The sequence below is a fragment of the Micropterus dolomieu genome, linkage group LG01 (genome assembly GCF_021292245.1).
Source record: "Micropterus dolomieu isolate WLL.071019.BEF.003 ecotype Adirondacks linkage group LG01, ASM2129224v1, whole genome shotgun sequence".
NCBI classification, from domain to species: Eukaryota; Metazoa; Chordata; class Actinopteri; order Centrarchiformes; family Centrarchidae; genus Micropterus; species Micropterus dolomieu.
In genome coordinates, this window is record NC_060150.1 from 46,775,490 (window position 1) to 46,796,417 (window position 20,928).

Sequence of the window (20,928 nt, forward strand, 5' to 3'; positions counted from 1 at the left end):
GAAGAACCCAAAGGTCACTGTGGCTGAACTCCAGAGATGCAGTCGGGAGATGGGAGAAAGTTGTAGTAAGTCAACCATCACTGCAGCAATCCACCAGTCGGGGCTTTATGGCAGAGTGGCCCGACGGAAGCCTCTCCTCAGTGCAAGACACATGAAAGCCCGCATGGAGTTTGCTAAAAAACACCTGAAGGACTCCAAGATGGTGATAGATAAGATCCTCTGGTCTGATGAGACCAAGATAGAACTTTTTGGCCTTAATTCTAAGCGGTATGTGTGGAGAAAACCAGGCACTGCTCATCACCTGTCCAATACAGTCTCAACAGTGAAGCATGGTGGTGGCAGCATCATGCTGTGGGGGTGTTTTTCAGCTGCAGGGACAGGACGACTGGTTGCAATCGAGGGAAAGATGAATGCGGCCAAGTACAGGGATATCCTGGACGAAAACCTTTTCCAGAGTGCTCTGGACCTCAGACTGGGCCGAAGGTTCACTTCCAACAAGACAATGAGCCTAAGCGCACCGCTAAAATAACGAAGGAGTGGCTTCACAACAACTCCGTGGCTGTTCTTGAATGGCCCAGCCAGAGCCCTGACTTAAACCCAATTGAGCATCTCTGGAGAGACCTGAAAATGGCTGTCCACCAACGTTTACCATCCAACCTGACAGAACTGGAGAGGATCTGCAAGGAGGAATGGCAGAGGATACCCAAATCCAGATGTGAAAAACTCATGGCTGTATTAGATCAAAAGGGTGCTTCTACTAAATACTGAGCAAAGGGTCTGAATACTTATGACCATGTGATATTTCAGTTTTTCTTTTTTAATAAATTTGCAAAAATTTCTACATTTCTGTTGTCAAGATGGGGTGCTGAGTTTACATTACTGAGAAATAAAATGAACTTTTTTGATTTTTGGAAAATGGCTGCAATGAAACAAAGAGTGAAAAATTTAAAGGGGTCTGAATACTTTCCGTACCCACTGTAGGGGCTCAGATTAGGGGTGTGAAGAGACACTTAGCTCATCACAATATGCGAAATAAGGTTCACCAGAACGAGACGAAAAGATCTTAGAGATATGGTCAACGCCGAGCTATATGAACGGGGGTCTTGGGGACCTCCAAGTTTTTATCTTTAAAACCCTTCATTTCCTGAATTCTGGTGAAAGTTTCTGCACCAACTTATGGTGGAAATGTTTTTATTTATGTAAAAGTAAACACAAAATTCAGGTGGCAGGTGACATTTTAAAATATATAAATATAATAGAATTTATGTCAGTGCAGCTCTCAGTCGTTCTGTGCCGCTTTAACATTTGTTTCTCCTGTAGATCAATTTTTGCATTACACGTTTCCTTAACGTGCAAATAAACTTTTCTAAAAGGCATTTTTGTTACATTATTTATCTGTGTGCTTTCTGAATGTGTGACTGTAAACTGCCGAGCGTCTGTATGTTACAAACTAATAACTGTGAGTCTTTGTTGACAGCAGAGCAGCTGAAGGTGGACGCATTCCTGAGGCTACGAGCTTTATACGCAACAGATGAGCGAATGGGAGAGAATCCAGAGAGAAACATACACAGACAGAGAACGAGCAAATCAAAACATCCTTCTCCCATATAACGAGATGACCAAACCAAACCAAAAATGTATATAAAGTAGACGGGTTGGTAAATAAAAAGTCATAGAAATTAAAATAATTTTACATAACAGTCTTTTTGCCAAGCTGAAACACGTGCCAGGAGTTTTCTGACCATTGACTCAAAGATAAATATTTTTCTAGGGATGCGTTGGAAAGTGAAATGTGAACACCTCATGAGATATCTCATTAGCATTCAACAACTACATCTCCCATGAGGCACTGAGGGCTAAGACTCATGTGTGAGAGCCATTCTGAAGACTTAGGGGTTGAAAAACCAGTTTAAATATTGTGCTTCTGGCTCCTTTTGAAGGATATTAATGATTTTACACACCCACAGCTAGTGAGCCTGTGATTACCGTGAACTCTCGCTCATCTTAAAGGGATTTCCAAAGAACCCAGATGTGAATAAAATTATTTTATTTTATTGGTGGGGCTTATTTTACTTGGCTTAGGATTTGTTTTCTGTTGTTCAGTTTGCTTTGTTGACCTGTTCCCCGTGGATTTACTATACTGCGTTGCAATGCATTATGCTGATCTATTAGTTCAGTTGAGATGATTGTATCAGGGTTATATTTCTCATGTTGGACTTCAGATATTTTATAAGAGAAAGCACTGGTTACAAACTGGAGGTTTTAAAAACACGGGGGTATTTAAGAGGCAGGGTCTGACGCCTTTGAGCTGAACCCCCAACTTTATTTATTCTTTGACAACCAACAGTTTCCTTTTCAGTTTCTGGGTATGAAAGTTCAGTATTAGTGTTGTGTGTGGAGAGCTGTGTTTGGTTATAAGACAGTTACTGATTCTGAGGAAACTTGAGGATTTCATGTTGAATCAGACAAAATTAGACTAATTCATCCAACGGAATCACTTTTAAGACCTGAAGTTTGAGACATTTCAGAGGTTTCAGGACCTGCAGACATCCAGTTGAACACAAAACCACCTTCACAACTTGCCAAATTAAAAACATAGAAAAGGTATTATAAAGTGAATAAAGAATACAGAGCAGCTGTTACCGGCCAACAGTGTGAAGCTGCATCACTTTCATCTGATGCTCTTTAGAAAGTCAGCATGAAGGTGGAAAAAAAGCATCTACAGCGCCACCTGGTGTGCATTTAGGAGGCATTTCTCTTATTTAGTCTAACCGAGCTGAGAAAAGGGGTGGACAAAATAATGGAAACAACAATCAGTATTAACGAAATACAGCACCGAAAATTATCGTACGGTTGACACCCTGTCTGTCTAAAACTTTAAAGTAAGTTTATCGCAGCACCTCTGGATTAGACTGCAGTTGCTGTAGTGACCAAATAAACAGGAAACAGAGCGAATGATTAGCCACTAACCACTTTAGTCCATGTGATGAAGCAAGAAGAGAATTAATTTCTCAAAAAGTAAAATCTCTTTGCCTTAACGAAAATGTTTTAGACAAAAATACCTTCTTCACTCACACGAGATGATTTAGATAGTTATAAAAATTTGCTAAACAAAAGAGACTGTGTAATGAATCTAGAATATATTAAATATTTTGAATTAAATTACAGAAAACTAACTTTTCCATGATATTCTTTTTTGTTTTTCGACGCACCTGTGTGCTCATACTGTACTAAAGCGTTTTGACACACTTGTCCCGGATAAAAGACATCTCAATACACCAGAGTAAACCACTCTGAGGGAATTATGCTTCCTGTCGACACTCCTGCAACATACTCAGGTGTGCAGAGTTATTTGGGAAGAATAAAACACACGAGAGATTATAAAGTTCTTTTTCCACATTTATTCTCCTGCTCCAGCTGCTGACACACAGGCAGCCGTTTACTCGTCTGCGTCCGACTCCTCCTCGTCGTCCTGACTGATCTGGAAGTAACGCAGCTCGTACGTCTCCTTGTCAGACGCCACCACTCTCAGCCAGTCACGGAGGTTGTTCTTCTTCAGGTACTTCTTCGTTAGGTACTTGAGATACCTACGGAGAGGAGGGGTTACTTCGTGTCACAAAGTATTATTCCTGGTAAACACTTGAAGGTACTTGGATCTGGTTTCCATTTTTGATGCGGACCATCTCAGCTCACCTTTTGGAGAACTGCTTCTCAGACGAGACGTTGATCTTGTTCTTCATGCGGCCGACCTGGACGATGTTTCCCAGGTTCCCCGTCTTTCCGTTGACCTTTATCCTCTCCTTGAGGAAGGTTTCCTGTGGGACAGAGCACGATGACACACTAGGGAAGGTAACCCTAGCAAATTGGAAGCTAGGGAAGGGAGCCCTAGTCCAGACACGGGGTTAGCTGCTTGTAAAGTGCACTAAATTAACCCTTTCATGATCTCAAAGAAAAGCTTATGGTCCCATAAATAATTACGATTATAGCGGCAACACAAAGTTATATTGGGTTTCTAATGTTTCAACAATTAAAAATTTCCAACCAAACTCCATGACACACAAAGGTTTTAACAAACACAGCAAGACTTACAAAGTTTGCAGAGTCCAGGATCCCATCCTCCACAGGGTGGGTCAGGTCCAAGGTGAACTTCCATCCGGCTCCCTTTTTGGACTTCTTGGCAACAGTCGGCCTCTTCGGTTTGATCTGAGGTAAAAAATAAAAATTAGTTTGAATGGTCACCTTACTGGTTTTAATTTTTTTCTGTGACTAGAGCTGCTACGATTAGTCGATTAGTTCTCAACTAATAAATTATCGACAACTTGATTCTCTGATTTCAGCATCTTAAATGTGAATATTTTTTTATTTCTTTATTCCTCTACGACAGTAAACTATCTTTGAGTTGTAGACAAGACATTTGAGGATGTAGTTTTAGGCTTTGGGAAACACTGATCTCAACCTAATAACTAATCAAGAAAATTAATTACTGATTACTCCATAATGAAAATAACCGTTATGTTCAGCCCCACCTGTGACAATTAGTTATCTAATGTCCACCAACACAGCATGTTAATGCAAAGTATTCATTTCAGAATACATCTTTCAGATAAGTGTCCCTAAAATATCTGCAATATAAACAACTTCCTCACTGTCTTGTACTCTCTTTATCGACTGGTGTCCTTCAGTAGCTCTTCTCTTGATTAAGAGGTCTAGTTTAGTAAATCTCGATGTGCTAAATCTAATCTCAAATTACAGTTTAATTTTTAACATATTTTGTGAAATAGCTACTCTATCAACAGACACGTTGCTTGTTAACATAATTAGATAAGTGCCTTACATAAGTTACTGAGCTGTAACAAGGTCTTGGCAGAGGATACATTACACATACACTCGATTTAAAATAAGAGTAAACGAAATGAAAAAAATCTCCATTAAAAACATGTCAACTGACCACAACTATTAAAAATGAATAGTGCTTTTTCAATTGTAATAGTTACAAAAAGTGACGAGTAAACTGAATTTCAAAGTGAAATTATCTGCTAAATGAATTTGCGTTTAGAAATTCAACAAATCAGCCCTCAGTCATGTGACAGCATTCCTACTTTTTACTTAACTATTATGTAACTATTATAAGGACAGCTAATATAAAAGTCACGCCGAACTAACTAATGGACATTAGACTACATGTAGACTGACAGTACACATCAACTTTACCAGTTAATTGGACTAAACCCACTGATATAAAATAAAGCAGTTTATTCTATGGAGATTGGCTCTTACGGACCGATGAATGGAACACGTGGAAGCAAACGGCAAAACTACTACGAGCTAATGCTAACTCTGCTAGCTTCAGCTTCCTGCCCTATAAACCCGCTCAAGCTCTCAACTCTGAACTTTACTTCCAACACGTTTTTGTTTTAGTACATAATGAGCCGTTAAAACTGTAGAAACACAAATGAATTAACACAAAATAGCGTAAGTCCCGAAGGAGCTGCCTGGACTTACCGGCGCCATGTTGAGAGATCGGACGGGAAAGGGAGGCCCGGATCTGACGCAGCCGTGACGTAGACCGTGCAGCGTAGCACGCCCTTTCCAAATATGGCCAACAAGCAGAAATAAACATTTCCACACATGACTCTGGAAAATGGCTCGTCTCGTGCAGAGATTCTTCCGGTTCCCTTTATTTCAAATACCTAAAACTGCATTTAAATTTCACCAAATCTGAAAACAATAAAGACGTCAGCGTTGACGTTTCAGCAGCTGTTTGTGTCGGATGATGCGAGTCCAAAGGTCAAGTACAGCCCGAATATAAAGCTGCCGAGCCTGGTCAATCATTGACACAGAAAATAAAATGCCTCCCGATGACTCAGAGAAACCGCGACTGGGTAGGAGACAGAAACTAAAACATGCTTCCTTCTTTCCACTGTGGGGCCACTCGTGGCTCAGTGTGCAGACAGACACACAAAGTGCACATCAGCCTTCAGTCGGGCTGCACAAGAGGAGAAACGCTGCCTACATCCTGGAACTATTGTTCTGTTAGTTTCAGTCACTTTGAGTACCAGACATTCATCTGTTGCCTTCAACTTTCACGCACAGAGACAGATTAAGAAGATCTTTCAAAGACTTTTATGTCCTGAGCAGTTCTTTCGCCCTCAAATATGCAGACAGGACAATTTTCTGTATGTAAATAAACTGTATTTTAACAGCCCCGTTTTTATTGTATAGCTCAGGAAGGAGTTGTTGATTTTTCCTCTCAACACAAATATGTTTATATATTATCAAATTATATACTTTTGACCTACTTTAGTCCGTTCATGTAATTCCTGGTTGTGAATCACCTGGCTCGCTTTTTCCAGTGTAACCTTCACCTCAAATGCCCTCTGATGGGATTTTTATGACATTTTCCACTGGGTGCTGCAGTGTGTGGATCTTCTGACATACTGAAGTGCAGGTGCTGTTTGCACTTCGCAGGGAAAGATGGGACAGACGAAACATAACCTTATTTTGACCCCCTACTGAGTTTGAACTCTAGTAGCCTATATCAACATTTGAACCACCAGCAGTCCTTTGGTAAAGGCATTTGACCCATATTTTAACTTTTGAGACTTTACCTCATGAACTTTTGAAAGCAGGACTTCTTTCAGCATTTTGATCTCTCTAAAGGAAATCTATTACTTCTGCAGAGTAGAAAAGTACCTTGAAAAAGTAGACTTACGTTATATCAAATGCGCTCCAGCTTTTTATTCAAGTTATTCTAGATTACAACCTGAAGTTTCTCACTGCATCGTCAGCAAATTAACAGATCGAACTACTAAAAACTGTACTTTTTTTTTGAAAGGAAATACTTCACCTCATTCACACTATGGACACTCAAGCCTCTAACACTAAAGTGTATTTATCTGCTTTTAAATTGCCGTTTTTTTAGTTTAAAACTGACTCTGTAACGTGCACACAAGAATTCTAATGTACCTGCGCAAATGGTAAATAAATCTATTCCAGCATTTGACCACGTGCTTCATCGATCACTGCATGAGAGCTTAAACTCATCATGTGACCGGGTATATTACAGACAGAAAACCAGACAGACATAGTTTGCAGTTTTTGTCCATTTGTTTCGTTTTATTTTTGCCATCTCCAGTCAGGTGACAAAGGCCTCGAGTGAACAAAGAGTTTGCAACTCTACCACCCTCCCCAACCCGATCGAGTCCCTCAAAAAGAAACACACGCCTCACTGCAAACTGCCTCCCACATATCGGAGGCCCACACCGCTTCACACTCACGCCTCTCAAAACAAAAACATAACACTCCTTTTGTATTTTGGGGGGGGGGGGGGGGGGGGGGAATGGCCGGGGCAGCGGGGTGAGCCCTGGACTGCCTCGGTGGACGAGAGGCGTGAGCGCACAGGACCCTCACGCTCCCTCAAATTTCTACACAGACAAGAGACTGGCACCACAAGGGTAAATCACTGAAGTTTGTTTCTGTTCTTCTTGGGGGGGGAGAAAGGGGGGGGGGAACAAACAAAAAAAACACTTCTCTTTTCTTGGGTTTAGAGCTTTGACATGCTGGGACTTCAAGTGCTCTTAAGCGCTAGCCGCCACCACCAATCCCAGCGAATTAGGAGAAAGTGGACCTCGTCAGTCCCCTCGGGAAACCGAGCAAAGGCCTTAGTGGAAAGCTGTATGGCTGCTAGAGGGACGACCTAAACCAGAATTTAGTTATCTACAGGGGCAACCCTCCCTCCCCTCTGCTTTAACAACTCAAAAACTGCCCCCCCTCCCCTTCCCTTCCCTCTAAAAGGCTTTAGACCTGCTATATTCAAGAATATAAAAAAATAATCATACAAAAGCTGAATCCCGTTGTTATTTAAACATTCAGGAATGTGAGTGGCAAAACTAACACTTTGAAGGCAAAAATACGCAGGAATGAGCAACCGATCATTATTTTTGAAGTTATTTTATATATAAAGTAGACTGTTGCCAAACAAAACCTCAGCGATCGGGCAGAGGACCACGCAGCGAGAGCTGCAGCGGACCTTTCCCCAACAGCAAATGGAAAAGAGAAACGAAAAGGGGAGGAAAAAAAAAAAAAGATCAATGAGAGAAATCACAACAGAATGTTTGAGGTTGTCTGTGAAGGCCGACGCTTTGGTGACAGAACCAATGAGAATGCAAGAGACTGGTTGTGGGTGGTGCTTGTTGCCTGGGCAGCAAAGTCCGTCTCCCTATTTGTTGGCCAACACCTTGGTAGCGACAGCACATTCCTCCCCCATGGCAGAAATCACGGTGACCTGCAGAGAGCACACACACACGACATGTGAAACTTTACTGATGCAGCCCCCCCCCCGCAGATGGCAGCCATGTTCTCACTGCGGCCAACAATGTCAAGAATTTGCATATCGTCATTGACATCTTTCAGATTTTGGAGTCAGGTTTCTAAAACATGACTCAAAACGCTTCCAGCTGGGGCTGGACGATATGGCCAGAGATGTTCTCACGATAAAAAGTTTCTTCAGTGTAACAAAAAGGATCTCTACACGTACCATGAACTCATCACCGGCTTCAAACTTTGACTCGATTTCCTTGCCGACCTCGCTTTCGGGGACACGCAGGTCCTCCCTGATGTCTCCGTTGTCGCTCATCAAGGACATGTAGCCTTCATTGATGTTAACCAACTGGGAAGACAAGAGGCAACGTTTACATGAACAACGCCGCTACTGTTACATTACAGAATTTACTGGGGAGGATTTCCACGTTAATGACTTCAGTATAATTGTCCTCCAGCAGTCGACATCTTACCAGTTCTGTCTGAGCACGAGTAGATTCGCAAACAACTCAGATAGTTGCAGTAAAATGACAAAAAACTGGCATATTTCACACGTCCTGCTTTGACTATGCTTACATCACTTACAGGCTTTTCATGGATAAGTGGATAAGTGCTGGTTACATATAATGTTTCTTCTTCACACTGGAATATTGTAAGATAATGCTGAGAGCGTGAGGGGAAAAACTTGATCACAAGCAGTTTAAAAAGTACCGGGAACTGCTGATATTAATCCAACACCCATTGACTGGGAAAACGCACCCATAGCTCCTGAGCTCCAACCCGACGCCAGAGAGCTCAGAGAAGCCAGCAGCCACATGTACTTTCTAATGAGTTATGCATTCTTTAGGTTTCACTCTAGTGTGATAGAAAGTTTGGCCGGCCTGCGTACCTGGTAGTCTATCCTCTTGATGGAAGGGACATCCATGTTGTGGGTGGAGGGGCACATATCTTCATGCTTCTTGTTGGTGAAGATGTCGATGCCAACCAGGTTAACCTGCGGACGACAGTTTGGTTCAGTACACAGTGATTTAAGTATTCAAACCTGCAGAGCTGAACTTCTGTCTCCCCCGTCTGACAGTGAGAGTAACCACACTGTCGTATGAGCTCTGACATACTGAACTGATGTCGCTACGTCGATCCTGTTTGCAGCTCCGGCAAACAAAATCACTGCTGGCGGCCATAAACACACCAGAGCAGGACGCCGCTTTTTAAAACTCTGGTGTACTGCGATTACAGACAGATGTCGTGGCTTAAGGCTTAAATTTGGCTGTGCGTGCACTCTCGTGCTGCTTCTGTACAGAGTAGACAGCAAAGTCCACGAGTCTGCGTGCTGCCGGAACTGGTTGTGGCCCTTCTAGTCAATGCTTGGGAGTCCATCAGACAGCGTGTGCGCCAGATGCAGCTTTCAGCTCCGCGAAGAACACGCAAGTTTATTTTTGACGGAAGCCGCATCGAGCTGCACAGAGCAGATCGAACTGGGCAGGAAGTCCGACACAGAACAGCATCGAGAACCCGGTCAATTTTCAAAATTAACAGACAGAACCTATTTATCTGCATAGCCCACTCAATCATAGAAGCAGCATTTATTACCAAATCAACAAAATGTTATATTTTGCTTCTAGATGATGCACTTTAATGACTAGTCTCATTTTGATGCAGAGATTTGTACATTAGCAGAAACGCAGCACATCATGGATGTGAAAGCAGCTGCCTGGTTAAATTCGAGATGCAATAAAAATACATTGTCCCGAAAATCACTGAATAATCGGGATCTCAATCTAGACCAAAACACTTGTGATAATTACGTTGGCCATAGTCGTGCAGCACTGTGTGAACTCGTTTGGCGAGGGCTTTCATAACCTTAGTTTACCTGTAAAAGTCAAGTGCAGGTAACAAAAGACAAAATATGGAGTTCCTGGAAGCAGCACTAACAAATCACAAAATTACAACATGGTGCAAAACTGTAAACCACCAACGGTCATGTAATTATGCACCGTCAGTGTCAGACAGCATTTTTGAATTAGGGATTTTTTTTTATGTCAAAGGAATTTCTAAAGACTTTAATTTACACCAGGTCATAACTAATGTATTTATTTATTTATTTATTTAACAGGGACAGTGCTTATTAAGAAACATTGCTGCAAAGGTGGCAGTTAGCCAAGAGGCTCTTTTCATCTGCAGTCCCTGAACACATCATAAACCCATCAATGTAACCCCTCTGCCTCGATTTACTGAGCAGCTGTAACGGGATTCTGCATTTTAATCACTAAATAAAGTCTAACTTTTAAGATGTTCAGCCACAAAAGGTCAGATTACACGTGGGGGCGTCCCAGTGTTTCAACAAAAAGATAATGAGCCCGTGCATCACTTCAGGCAGCTGAGATCAGACTGAAATTTGAGCTCCTCAACTCCGAGCTGAGCCAGCGGTCTCCGACAAGTACACTTGACAGCGATTGCATTCTTTCCTTTCAGAAACTCTGGGACTTGGCTGTGCCTTTTCAGTCTGAAGGGGCTACATCACCCAACTTCAAGGATCATTTTACCTTGGCATGTCCGTGCTTGCCGGTCTTGGAGGTGGACATCTCCACAATTTTGCATGGACGTCCCTTCAGCACCACATAGCCGTTCTTACGCAGAGCAGAGCACTGCATGGGGTAGGTGGCGGAGGCGCCAGACTCGCCAGTCTGGAAGTCAAGATCGGGATCTGCCATGGTGCGATGGGTCAGGGGCACTGAAAAAGATTTACAGATCATTTACGTCACTGTGATGTTTTCCTCAACACCATGAAATCCACAACTGAAAATATCCCAACAAATACACGACCAGTGAGCAATTCTTGCTTTGCTAAAACATAAAAAGCCCTGCTGTTTTAGTTTACAAGAACTACAGTAATCAAACTACTTTGAGTGGACTTGGGGCCGAGGGCCAGAGACGGGATGGGCTAGTCAGAAGGTACTGAGAAACATCAAGTTTTGGTCACTTTATTGGAGAGTTGTCTTTAATTTTACTAAAAGAAAAACATACAGTATGTAGGAGCAACCAGTATTAACTGTAGCCACTGTTAACGAGCTAGCTCAGTTAGCCGTGCAGCCTGTTACTCGCTGACCCTGCCCAGACTGGGACTATGTAGCACCGGGAGTGGCAGGGAGCTGTGGACCAGTCAGCACCCACATCTGGAGCGGGAGTTACGGCTGCATCAGCCCCGAGGTGTCAGGAGCCACAGCAGGAAAACCACATTGGTGCTGAAGGACTAAAGGCAGACTGTGACTCACTATTGCCTCTTAAAGTACAAAGTGATGTTTACAAGACCGCACGGGCCAAGGTGTTTACACAACAGCTGCCATAATTTTTTTTTTTTTATCTTGATCAGTTATTATCAAGAAAGTGTGCCTGAAAGCAGAGTGACAGAATCAACTACAATCAAAGCCTTTAAGGAGATGTAACAAACAAAATGCCACTAAGATCTGTCCAAATAAACCCAATTTCAGGAGCCTAGTTTTGCGGTTTGATGGGCGCCAAGATCATCACTTATTAACAGACTGAAAACACCGTTCTACTTTTGTAATGTGCCTTAATTTCTATTTTATATTCATGATCTATGCAGCAGTAGTTCTTTGTTTTGAGTGGTATGCACCACAAACACCAAGACATTTCCTGACACGTGAAAACCTGCTAGGAAGTAAGACGGTTTCTGATTTCTAACGGGTTAAATACCAGTTTGCTGGCTCGTCCCTGCCGGAGACCCTCTGCAGCCTCTCCAGGGCGCACATTGTGCGGTCGGCTAAGGTTCTCAGACATCGCGAGATCTCGGGAAAAACGGCATCCTCATGATCCTGCTCCTCTGATTTAATAAAGTCAAAACTAGTAAAACACACAGACTCCAAATGTGGCAGCACGGACAACTTGTGCGGCTCAGCACGAGGATGAACTTTTTAACCACTACTTTTTTTTGTTATTGTTGTTGTTGTTAACAGTAACTTTAAACTTCAACGTCTAAACCCAACATTAGCTATTTGGCTTGCAGCAACTAACAACGTTTAAGATAAAAACAAAGTCAGTATGACAATAAAAGCGAGTTATTTTAAATCATCTAAACTTATCTTGAAACAAGTTTGCCGGCATGGAGCTTACAAGTGCAACAGCGCCAGATAACGGTAAAGTTGTGCCAACATTAGCTGATGTTATCTTAAAGATTTTGGGTTTAAACAACCTGTATCAGATTAACTAGCATTATTAGGAGAAGCTTTCTGGTGCTCTGAGGTTACTTTGCGGGCCAAACACACGGTGCTGCTTCCCTAAAACCGCAAACTACCGTTTATCCGACTGCTAGCTAAGGCGATGCTAACGGCGGCTAGTCACGCTAGCGTTAGCTCCGTTCATTCAAGCTCCGTCCACATTAAAAGCAGGGACGTCAACGGTCGTGTTTATACGATCAATATTACAACGGCGGCGACAAACAAACCGCGGGTTTTGAACGCGAGCAGCGGGGTTTTTACCGGAGAGCTTGACAAGCGACGTCCACCGACCGCGCCGCCGAAGGCCGCGTGTCCCTTTGATTAAAGCTGCAACATGGACACCCACACCCAGCCTCGAGACCCGTCCACATTTACCGGGAAATTAATAAAAAGTACTCCCCCGGCTTCTCAGACCGTCACGCAGCTACTTTAGTACCTCTGAATCCGTTATCGGTTAACTTATAAACCCGCCAAGTCCTCCGTTTATCGCCCCCAAGGCAGAAACACGCGCCATGCCACACTTACCTTCCAAGAAAAAGAGGACCGAAAGTGCGCAGGCGCGGCCAACTTTACTGCGGCATCCGTAGAGGAGGAAGGGAGGGGGCCCTTATGGCTTCCGGTCGGAGCCTCGCAGAAAGGGTTGCCAGGTCTGAGGTCCGTCAAACATGGCAACCCGTCAAGCCAGTGGTGCTCGGCGGAGAAGGTTGCAGGATGTACGGAGGCCGTGAAGTCAGTTATAAAACGGCTACTCTAATCATTTGGTCTATAAAATGTCCAAATTAGTAAAACATGCATCTTCAAATGTCTTGTTTTGTCTCTCCAACAGCCCCAAAACACAAAAGTATACAGATTACAGTCATATAAAGCAGAGGAAATTTACAAAACATCACATTTTCCAATTTATTGGTATGTTTTGCTTTTAAAATAACTTTTAACGATTTTCTAATCGACTAATTCATTAATCAGCATAACTCAACCACTCAAATTGTTTAATAATAGCCTAATAGATCAATATTGATAACGGATAATAATTAATGCAAAAATGCAGCTCTTAAACTGTCTGACTAGTAGGTTTTATTCACAGAAGAAGGATTATCTGTATAACATCAGTCCCTATTTCAGATGTGATGGGGTCTAGGTTTAAGTTATCCAAATACTGTACTACTCTTAAGTTAAACCTGCTTTATAAAACAAAACTTTGAATGAACTGCAGGGAAGTCAGAGTGAAAAAGAAACAATGCAATAAAAATGATTTCCCCTCCCTGTTCTGTTGTTAGTTTGTTTGGTACCAAAGTGGTTGTATGTGCTATAAAATCAGTAAGAGGAAAAACTCTTAAGAACTTAAGAAAACTGGAAAACAAGGCAGCAGCAAACACATTGTTTACAAGAAATGATGAATTCCTCCTGCTGGACATCACCTTGTTTTGTTTTTTGTTATTTCCATAGTTTTGGAAAGCTTCTCAACATATATATTTATAACATGCACTGTATTAGATGCCATGTAATGTTTTCGTAGTCCATAAAGCATCTTCTAGATTTAGAAGAAAGGCACTCATTGTCATTAAAACAGTTTAGAAAATAGGAATTAAAAACCTAGAAAAAACATCTTCTCCAAAGATCAGACAAGGTAAAACGTATCATACACCCCTCCCCCCCCCCCCCAAAAAATCACATCATAAAAGACACATTGTTCAAGATGCAAACATCAAGTAAAACAAACAAAATCAAATTATGCATAATAAGTCGAGTTAACAAGTAAATGTTGAGTAATGAAGAGTGATGGAATAACATTAAAAATAACTTGATGGGATCCGTCCAGAAAGGCTGAAAGCTCTGGATGTGGAGGGGATGTCTTGGATGACACGCCTCTTCAACAGGGAAGTCGAGGACAGTGCCCAAGGAGCGGCAGACTGGTCCCCTTTAAGGGCTATCGCGAGAGCTGTGGACAGATTCTCGGCAGTAAGTCAGACCGGTTCCAGGTGGGGGTTGGCCTCCGCCAGGGCTGGACAAGATATCGAGGTGTAGTTGGGGTGGGGAGGGGTTGCGGTTTGGTGGGCTGGGGATCTCGTCGCTGCCTTTTGCAGATGATGTGGTGCTGTTGGCATTGTCACTCCGTGACCTTCAGAACTCACTGGATTGGTTCACAGCCGAGTGTTAAGCGGCTGGGATGAGGATTAGCACCTCTAAATCTGAGGCCATGTTTCTCAGCAGGAAACCAATGTGAGTGCTCACTCTGGGTAGGGAATGAGTCCTTACCCCAAGTGAGGCAGTTCAAGTACCTCGGGGTCTTGTTCGTGAGTGAGAGAGTTGGAGCAGCAGGGGCAACCACTAATGAAAATTTCACCTTGTTTTGTGTGTTAATACAACAGTACAATGCTTCACTTTTGGGATATATTGTGTAAAATATTGGTTTATTGATAATGTTTTAATATATTTAAAATACAACATATAAGACTCTGTCATGGATTGAAAATTAAAGTTGTGGACTTCCACGGTTGCTCCTTGTGTTTTCGTGGTCCATCAACCATATTTCAAGATTCACATCTTAGAACTATTAAAAAATAGGAACACTTGAGAACATGATCAAAAAAAATAATTTCTGAGGGTAAACGAGGTATCGTGATCAGATGATCTTTTAATCTTCCAAATACTAAATACCCGCAGAACTAATGTTATTCACATTCCCATCTACCTCAGCGGCACTGTTTATTCCTGAACAGCAAATGTCAGCATGCTAACACGACAACATGAACCTGCTTAGCATCATTGTGATCGTTAGCATGCTGACATTAGCATCTAGCTCAAAGCACTGCTGAGGCCACGAACAGCCTCACACAGCTGCTAGCATAGACTTTTAGTCTTGCTACTTTATTACTAACTAATGAAGTGATCTCTTCCTTGATCAACTACCTTTCATGATCTATTGATTAACTAAATTTAGCACTGATGTCAAGCACTAATGTTTGACAGATTCTTAAAAATTAAGAAAAGCACACTACTGATAACTGTGAGTTTAAGTGTAAGAGAGTGCGTCTTTCATCCTGTCGACACAAGAACTCTGTCGTACAAATCAAGTGTAAAGAAAGCGAGTGGGGCAGGTGGTGTTGCTGTACAAGGAGAGGACATTTATTGTAGAATTTCCAACATCACAGATGTGCGTTACCAGATTGAGGTCGTCTTTTGACTGATTCCAGTGATTCAGACATGGTGAAAACATACACTCACATGCATGTCACACACCTGTGCACACACCTGCTCACCTACACACTCAAACACACACACACACACACACTCACAGCCTGACAGCCGTACATACGTTCACAGTCTTGATACGTACAAAAATTGAAATACAAATACAAATAAAACCACAATAAAAACATTGTATTTTTTTTTAGAAATTCTTATAGCTATGTTCTCTATTCTGTAGAAAGACAACTAAGCTTTGATAAGTGAACATTATTTTTTTGTCTTTCCCTAAAATGATCAGTAAGATATCATCATAACAAAAAGTTCTTACAGTATATATATCTTTTTATCTATGGTTTCTCAAACCGACCCTGCCTCCTGACCTTTATTCACAGGGTGTTGATTAATGCTAACATCCTGCACATGTAAAAGGCTTCAGCTGGCCTTAAAGCGGCATCACTTACACCCGTCGCATCCTTTAAGACCAATGAACAATAAAAGAAAATCAAGTAAAAGATGAACCACTCTCCTCTCTCGCAGCCTGATCACAATCCCCAAAACATCAGCGTTTACAGAGACCATCTTCAAAAAAATAGAAAACGTCATCCAAAGTGATGCAAAGCCCCGTCCTGCTTGCTCTTTATAGCCTGAACAAAATGTCTAAAATATAAATTTAATGGTAAATGTGTAATTATCCAGTGTACAATCTTGATTTATCTGATTTATATGCTAGGCTAAGTTAAAACTTTCAATTTACAGCTCAGTGTTGTGAGAAAAATGCTTTTGAACTCACGTAGAAAGTTTGAGTCTGACAGCCAAGTGTCTACAGTCAGGCCAGTCAGCGTATTGCCTTAAACTTACAATTCATAACAAGTGATGACAGATAAAACATGTATGTCTCCATGCAAAATGCACAACTAAATAAACAGCGATGAATTACAGAGAGAAAGAGTAAACTCGGAGTTAAAACCCAAACCAAACTTTTTTGTAAGTCTTCGCTCGGCTCGTTGGTCAGAAACAATAAAACTCCCATCTGAGAGAAAGTACAAGAACGGACAGATTTACAGAGGTGTGACAAAAAAAGAAAGAAAGCGAGACCGTTTTTTTTTTTCTTCAGTGTTCTCACCTGCTTTGTAAAGTCTGTCCTTAACATCAAAGTGAGTATTTACACAGGTGCAGTGTACACAGAACAGCAAGGGCAGAAAAGGGTGGAGAGAACAAAGGGCAGCGAAGGAAGAAACCTCCAGAAGTTGGCAACTACTCTACGCCAAGTTCTTCTTGTGAGAAACAATGTGAAGATTCTGTTATTGTGTTGCTGTTGCAGCAATTATACAATATCTACAACCTTCCTTTCCCTACCAGAAACATACCAGGACAAAGTAGCCAGAGTGGCTGAAACCAACTGTGCAGCATCCTCAGTGACAAATGGAAAATGTCTCGTTTTTGTGACACTAACAGCTTGTTTGCAGTTTTTCTCTCTTCTAACAGGGAAGAGAGTTAAAAGGTGTTTCAGCAGCAGCACTCAAAATGAGTGTTCACACTGTGAGCAACACCGTCATCAAGTCTCAGCAGGTCCTTTCATTTCCTACAGATACAGCAATGATCAGGAAACAGCAAGCGTGTCGGCCACAGCTGAAATTTCAAGTTCAACGGATTCTGACGTAGCCCCGTCTGATTTTTGCTTTTACGAAGAAAGCGTCTGACAACGCAGAGAAGACACCCTTGAGTTTTTGCTACAAGATTTTAGTCTACAAAACATCCACTGATATTCAGTTGACCAGTCATCACCACCAGAAGTGGTTTAGGTGATAACAATGAACAAGAACCATCATATATATAATTTGAAGTCAACATTTGGCCAGTAGCTCAGGTTAAAGGCTGATTGTCCACACTTTACCGGCTAAATTGGAAGAGTTTGAAAATTACATTTGTCCACGTTAGGTTGATTTTTGTAAAGACTTTAAACTTAAATGCCTCAACAATTGGAACATCTCTTTTAAAGGTGCCTATACATTGTGCAATAACAACAACGTTAGGAGTTCAGATGAGTCTAATAAAGTCTTGGTCACAATTGGCCCTTTGCTAAGCCACTCCCCGAACACGTGGCTGGCCAATCACAGCGCAGTATAGGACTCTCTCTAACTGAAACCTAAAATAAATCCAGAAAAAGGGAGTGCAGTAATAAACAGTGGCAGCGCCGTGCTAAAAGTCCGTCAGGTCCGACAGTTTGTCGTACTTAGCAACAGTAACTAAGGGGGGCGTGGCTTAGCGAAGGGTCAGTTAGTGCCAGACGGTAAGCATGTCAGGTTGTGTGATGAATGTCTGCTGAACTGTATCTCTAAAACGTAAATAAAAAACAAACAAAAAAGCGGATGCAAGTATCAATTTGCATCATCCACCTTGGGCAGGGGATCATAATATTTTGCAGAGTGATAACATTAGCTTGCCTGTGTATTCTGAGTCATGTCTTATTTCAGTTGGATGGTAGATGTGAGTCGTAGCAGCAGTCGCACTGTGGGAGTAATTAATTTGACGCAGGCTGCGGACGAAACACTGAGATGCAGAACCATCGTTTGGATTTACGTCCAAAGATTTCACCACATTCTCTCTCACGATTGTCAACTTTCCTCCACGACAATCTGAAATCCCCCATTGCAGTGGACTGTCCTCGAAGTATCGACGAGGACCGACAAACAATTCCACTGGGCGTCACAGCCAACATTAACTTTACTGCCTTACTGGGATCTTTTTACCTTGTTAAAAGGGTTTTTGGGAGTTTTCCCTTTTCCGGATCGAGGGTCTAAGGACAGAGGGCGTGTTGTTGTTTTCCAAAGGCCCTTTCTTGTGTGTCCACAGTTAAACATTTGGTTAGAGTTTAATTATTTATCGACTTTGTGTTCAATAAGCTACATTTTTGGGAACCAGTGTGGACACAAGGCCAATTGGAGGCCAGCTTAGTGTAAATATACTGAGTTTCCTGATTTTAATTCAGCTCAAAAACTGTTGCATCCTCTATTTGGGTCAAAGACAAGCTCAAGTTCTTCTTCTGATGCTACCTTAACAGCCAGCAGTGATTTCTCACTACACCACAGAGCAGTAAAACATGCCTGGAGTCAGAACACCTGCATCCCCACCAACAAACAAGACGGCAAATTGTACTCGCAGTGTGAACACCCTGTAAGAAATCATTAATGTGCTACACAGAGAACTTCTCTGCAGCTCCCCATTCAGTCACACGGGGAAGTAAAAGGCTACTCGGCACGATGTCAGCGTCCTTAAAAGCCTGGATCCAAACTCTCAAGAACAGCCATCAGCCCATTCGAACAGTCCACAGGGAAGGCGAAAGGCGTCACTGTCAGTTTGTGGAGTCACCTCTTTTCCAGCAGGCAGTGACACCATCCACGGGGCCTTTAGCGACCCCTATAGTTGGAGGGTATCTATATCGGGGGACACGCTCCTGCAGTTTAACTCTTCCTCCAGTTGCTCAATTGTCTGTTCAGCAGCTTGTTGATGTCCTCTACAAACACACACACACTTTGTATTCACTCACACACACACACACACACACACACACTGTCCTCCTCATCCCTCCGTCCCTCTCTCCGGACGTCAGAGTGAAGAAGAGGAGGGTTGTGGGTCGAAGGAGAAGGGTTACCAGTTCATCATGGAGCTTCTGTTGAGGGTCATGAAGAAGACTTGACTGCTGCCGCCGGAACGCACTGAGGCGAAGAAAACCTGGAGGAAGGAGGCGCGTTAGCTTGAACACCTGTCTCTCTCTATCGCCTTTTATTTAAAATCCCCAAGTGGCCACAGTGAAAATAATGCAGTTTATTTATTTACACCGAAGAAAAGGAAAAGAAAGATCCTTTGCACTACGAGAACGAGACTTAAAATGATTTATTAAGACACAAAACGGTTATAAAAAAAATAAAGAGTGCAAATCTTAGTGCAAGTCAAGCTTCGTTTTGTTTTTGTTGATGAATTACAGTATCTCACAAAAGTGAGTACACCCCTCACATTTTTGTAAATATTTGATTATATCTTTTCATGTGACAACTCTGAAGAAATGACACTTTGCTTCAATGTAAAGTAGTGAGTGTACAGCTTGTTTAACAGTGTAAATGTGCTGTGACATTTTCACTTAGTGGTGTCCTAACTTTTGTTGCCAGCACTTTAGACATTAATGGCTGTGTGATGTGTTATTTTGAGGGGACAGCACATTTACACTGTTATACAAGCTGCACACTCACTACTTTACATTGAAGCAAAGTGTCATTTCTTCAGTGTTGTCACATGAAAAGATATAATCAAATATTTACAAAAATGTGAGGGGTGCACTCACTTTTGTTGCTAGCACTTTAGACATTAATGGCTGTGTGATGTGTTATTTTGAGGGGACAGCACATTTACACTGTTAAACAAGCTGTACACTAATCACATATTTACAAAAATGTGAGGGCTGCACTCACTTTTGTTGCCAGCACTTTAGACATTAATGGCTGTGTGATGTGTTATTTTGAGGGGACAGCACATTTACACTGTTATACAAGCTGCACACTCACTACTTTACATTGAAGCAAAGTGTCATTTCTTCAGTGTTGTCACATGAAAAGATATAATCAAATATTTACAAAAATGTGAGGGGTGCACTCACTTTTGTTGCTAGCACTTTAGACATTAATGGCTGTGTGATGTGTTATTTTGAGGGGACAGCACATTTACACTGTTAAACAAGCTGTACACTAATCACATATTTACAAAAATGTGAGGGCTGCACTCACTTTTGTTGCCAGCACTTTAGACATTAATGGCTGTGTGATGTGTTATTTTGAGGGGACAGCACATTTACACTGTTATACAAGCTGCACACTCACTACTTTACATTGAAGCAAAGTGTCATTTCTTCAGTGTTGTCACATGAAAAGATATAATCAAATATTTACAAAAATGTGAGGGGTGCACTCACTTTTGTTGCTAGCACTTTAGACATTAATGGCTGTGTGATGTGTTATTTTGAGGGGACAGCACATTTACACTGTTAAACAAGCTGTACACTAATCACATATTTACAAAAATGTGAGGGCTGCACTCACTTTTGTTGCCAGCACTTTAGACATTAATGGCTGTATGATGTGTTATTTTGAGGGGACAGCACATTTACAAGGTTAAACAAGCTGTACACTCACTA

At 41.9% G+C, this 20,928-nt stretch overlaps 3 protein-coding genes across 17 annotated transcripts in view; all 3 read right to left on the bottom strand.

The window, feature by feature from the left end:
* Positions 1 to 3,386: 3,386 nt before the first annotated feature.
* On the bottom strand, positions 3,387 to 5,600 carry rpl22l1 (ribosomal protein L22-like 1). Of its 3 annotated transcripts, none has more exons than XM_046044317.1 (4): positions 5,503 to 5,600; positions 4,090 to 4,203; positions 3,694 to 3,885; positions 3,387 to 3,587 (listed from the first exon to the last, which is right to left on the bottom strand). In XM_046044317.1, exons 2-4 carry the CDS (start codon positions 4,113 to 4,115, stop codon positions 3,440 to 3,442), a joined length of 366 nt encoding a protein of 121 aa, XP_045900273.1. In that variant the 5' UTR covers positions 4,116 to 4,203; positions 5,503 to 5,600; the 3' UTR covers positions 3,387 to 3,439. The 3 variants fall into 3 exon arrangements, with proteins under 3 accessions (XP_045900273.1, XP_045900263.1, XP_045900283.1); XM_046044307.1 differs by having other exon boundaries at positions 3,694 to 3,815; positions 5,503 to 5,599; XM_046044327.1 differs by lacking the exon at positions 5,503 to 5,600 and adding an exon at positions 5,282 to 5,428.
* Positions 5,601 to 7,088: 1,488 nt separating this feature from the next.
* eif5a (eukaryotic translation initiation factor 5A) lies at positions 7,089 to 13,232 on the bottom strand. 3 transcript variants are annotated; one of them, XM_046044280.1, is made up of 5 exons: positions 13,080 to 13,232; positions 10,863 to 11,050; positions 9,209 to 9,313; positions 8,537 to 8,668; positions 7,089 to 8,284 (listed from the first exon to the last, which is right to left on the bottom strand). In XM_046044280.1, exons 2-5 carry the CDS (start codon positions 11,028 to 11,030, stop codon positions 8,219 to 8,221), a joined length of 471 nt encoding a protein of 156 aa, XP_045900236.1. In that variant the 5' UTR covers positions 11,031 to 11,050; positions 13,080 to 13,232; the 3' UTR covers positions 7,089 to 8,218. The 3 variants fall into 3 exon arrangements, with proteins under 3 accessions (XP_045900236.1, XP_045900253.1, XP_045900244.1); XM_046044297.1 differs by lacking the exon at positions 13,080 to 13,232 and adding an exon at positions 12,991 to 13,009; XM_046044288.1 differs by lacking the exon at positions 13,080 to 13,232 and adding an exon at positions 12,816 to 12,957.
* Positions 13,233 to 15,658: 2,426 nt separating this feature from the next.
* tnikb (TRAF2 and NCK interacting kinase b) overlaps positions 15,659 to 20,928 on the bottom strand; it is a 64,587-nt gene continuing 59,317 nt past the window's right edge. For all 11 annotated transcript variants that reach the window (XM_046044349.1, XM_046044375.1, XM_046044340.1 and 8 more), the window contains one exon: positions 15,659 to 19,475. In XM_046044349.1, coding sequence (XP_045900305.1) covers positions 19,392 to 19,475 — 84 coding nt within the window. In that variant the 3' untranslated portion in view covers positions 15,659 to 19,391. The remainder of the gene's footprint in view (positions 19,476 to 20,928) is intronic.

What these genes read in the sequence shown, in the direction of transcription:
- rpl22l1 (XM_046044307.1), bottom strand. An exon ending in TCCTGGACTCTGCAAACTTT is followed by an intron (nt 3,816 to 4,089) that starts GTAAGTCTTGCT and finishes TCTGTCCCACAG; the next exon opens with GAAACCTTCCTCAAGGAGAG. An exon ending in GAGAAGCAGTTCTCCAAAAG is followed by an intron (nt 3,588 to 3,693) that starts GTGAGCTGAGAT and finishes TCCTCTCCGTAG; the next exon opens with GTATCTCAAGTACCTAACGA.
- eif5a (XM_046044280.1), bottom strand. Translation starts at nt 11,030, where the DNA reads ATGGCAGATCCCGATCTTGACTTCCAGACTGGCGAGTCTGGCGCCTCC. An exon ending in TCAAGAGGATAGACTACCAG is followed by an intron (nt 8,669 to 9,208) that starts GTACGCAGGCCG and finishes TTGTCTTCCCAG; the next exon opens with TTGGTTAACATCAATGAAGG. An exon ending in AAGCCGGTGATGAGTTCATG is followed by an intron (nt 8,285 to 8,536) that starts GTACGTGTAGAG and finishes TGCTCTCTGCAG; the next exon opens with GTCACCGTGATTTCTGCCAT.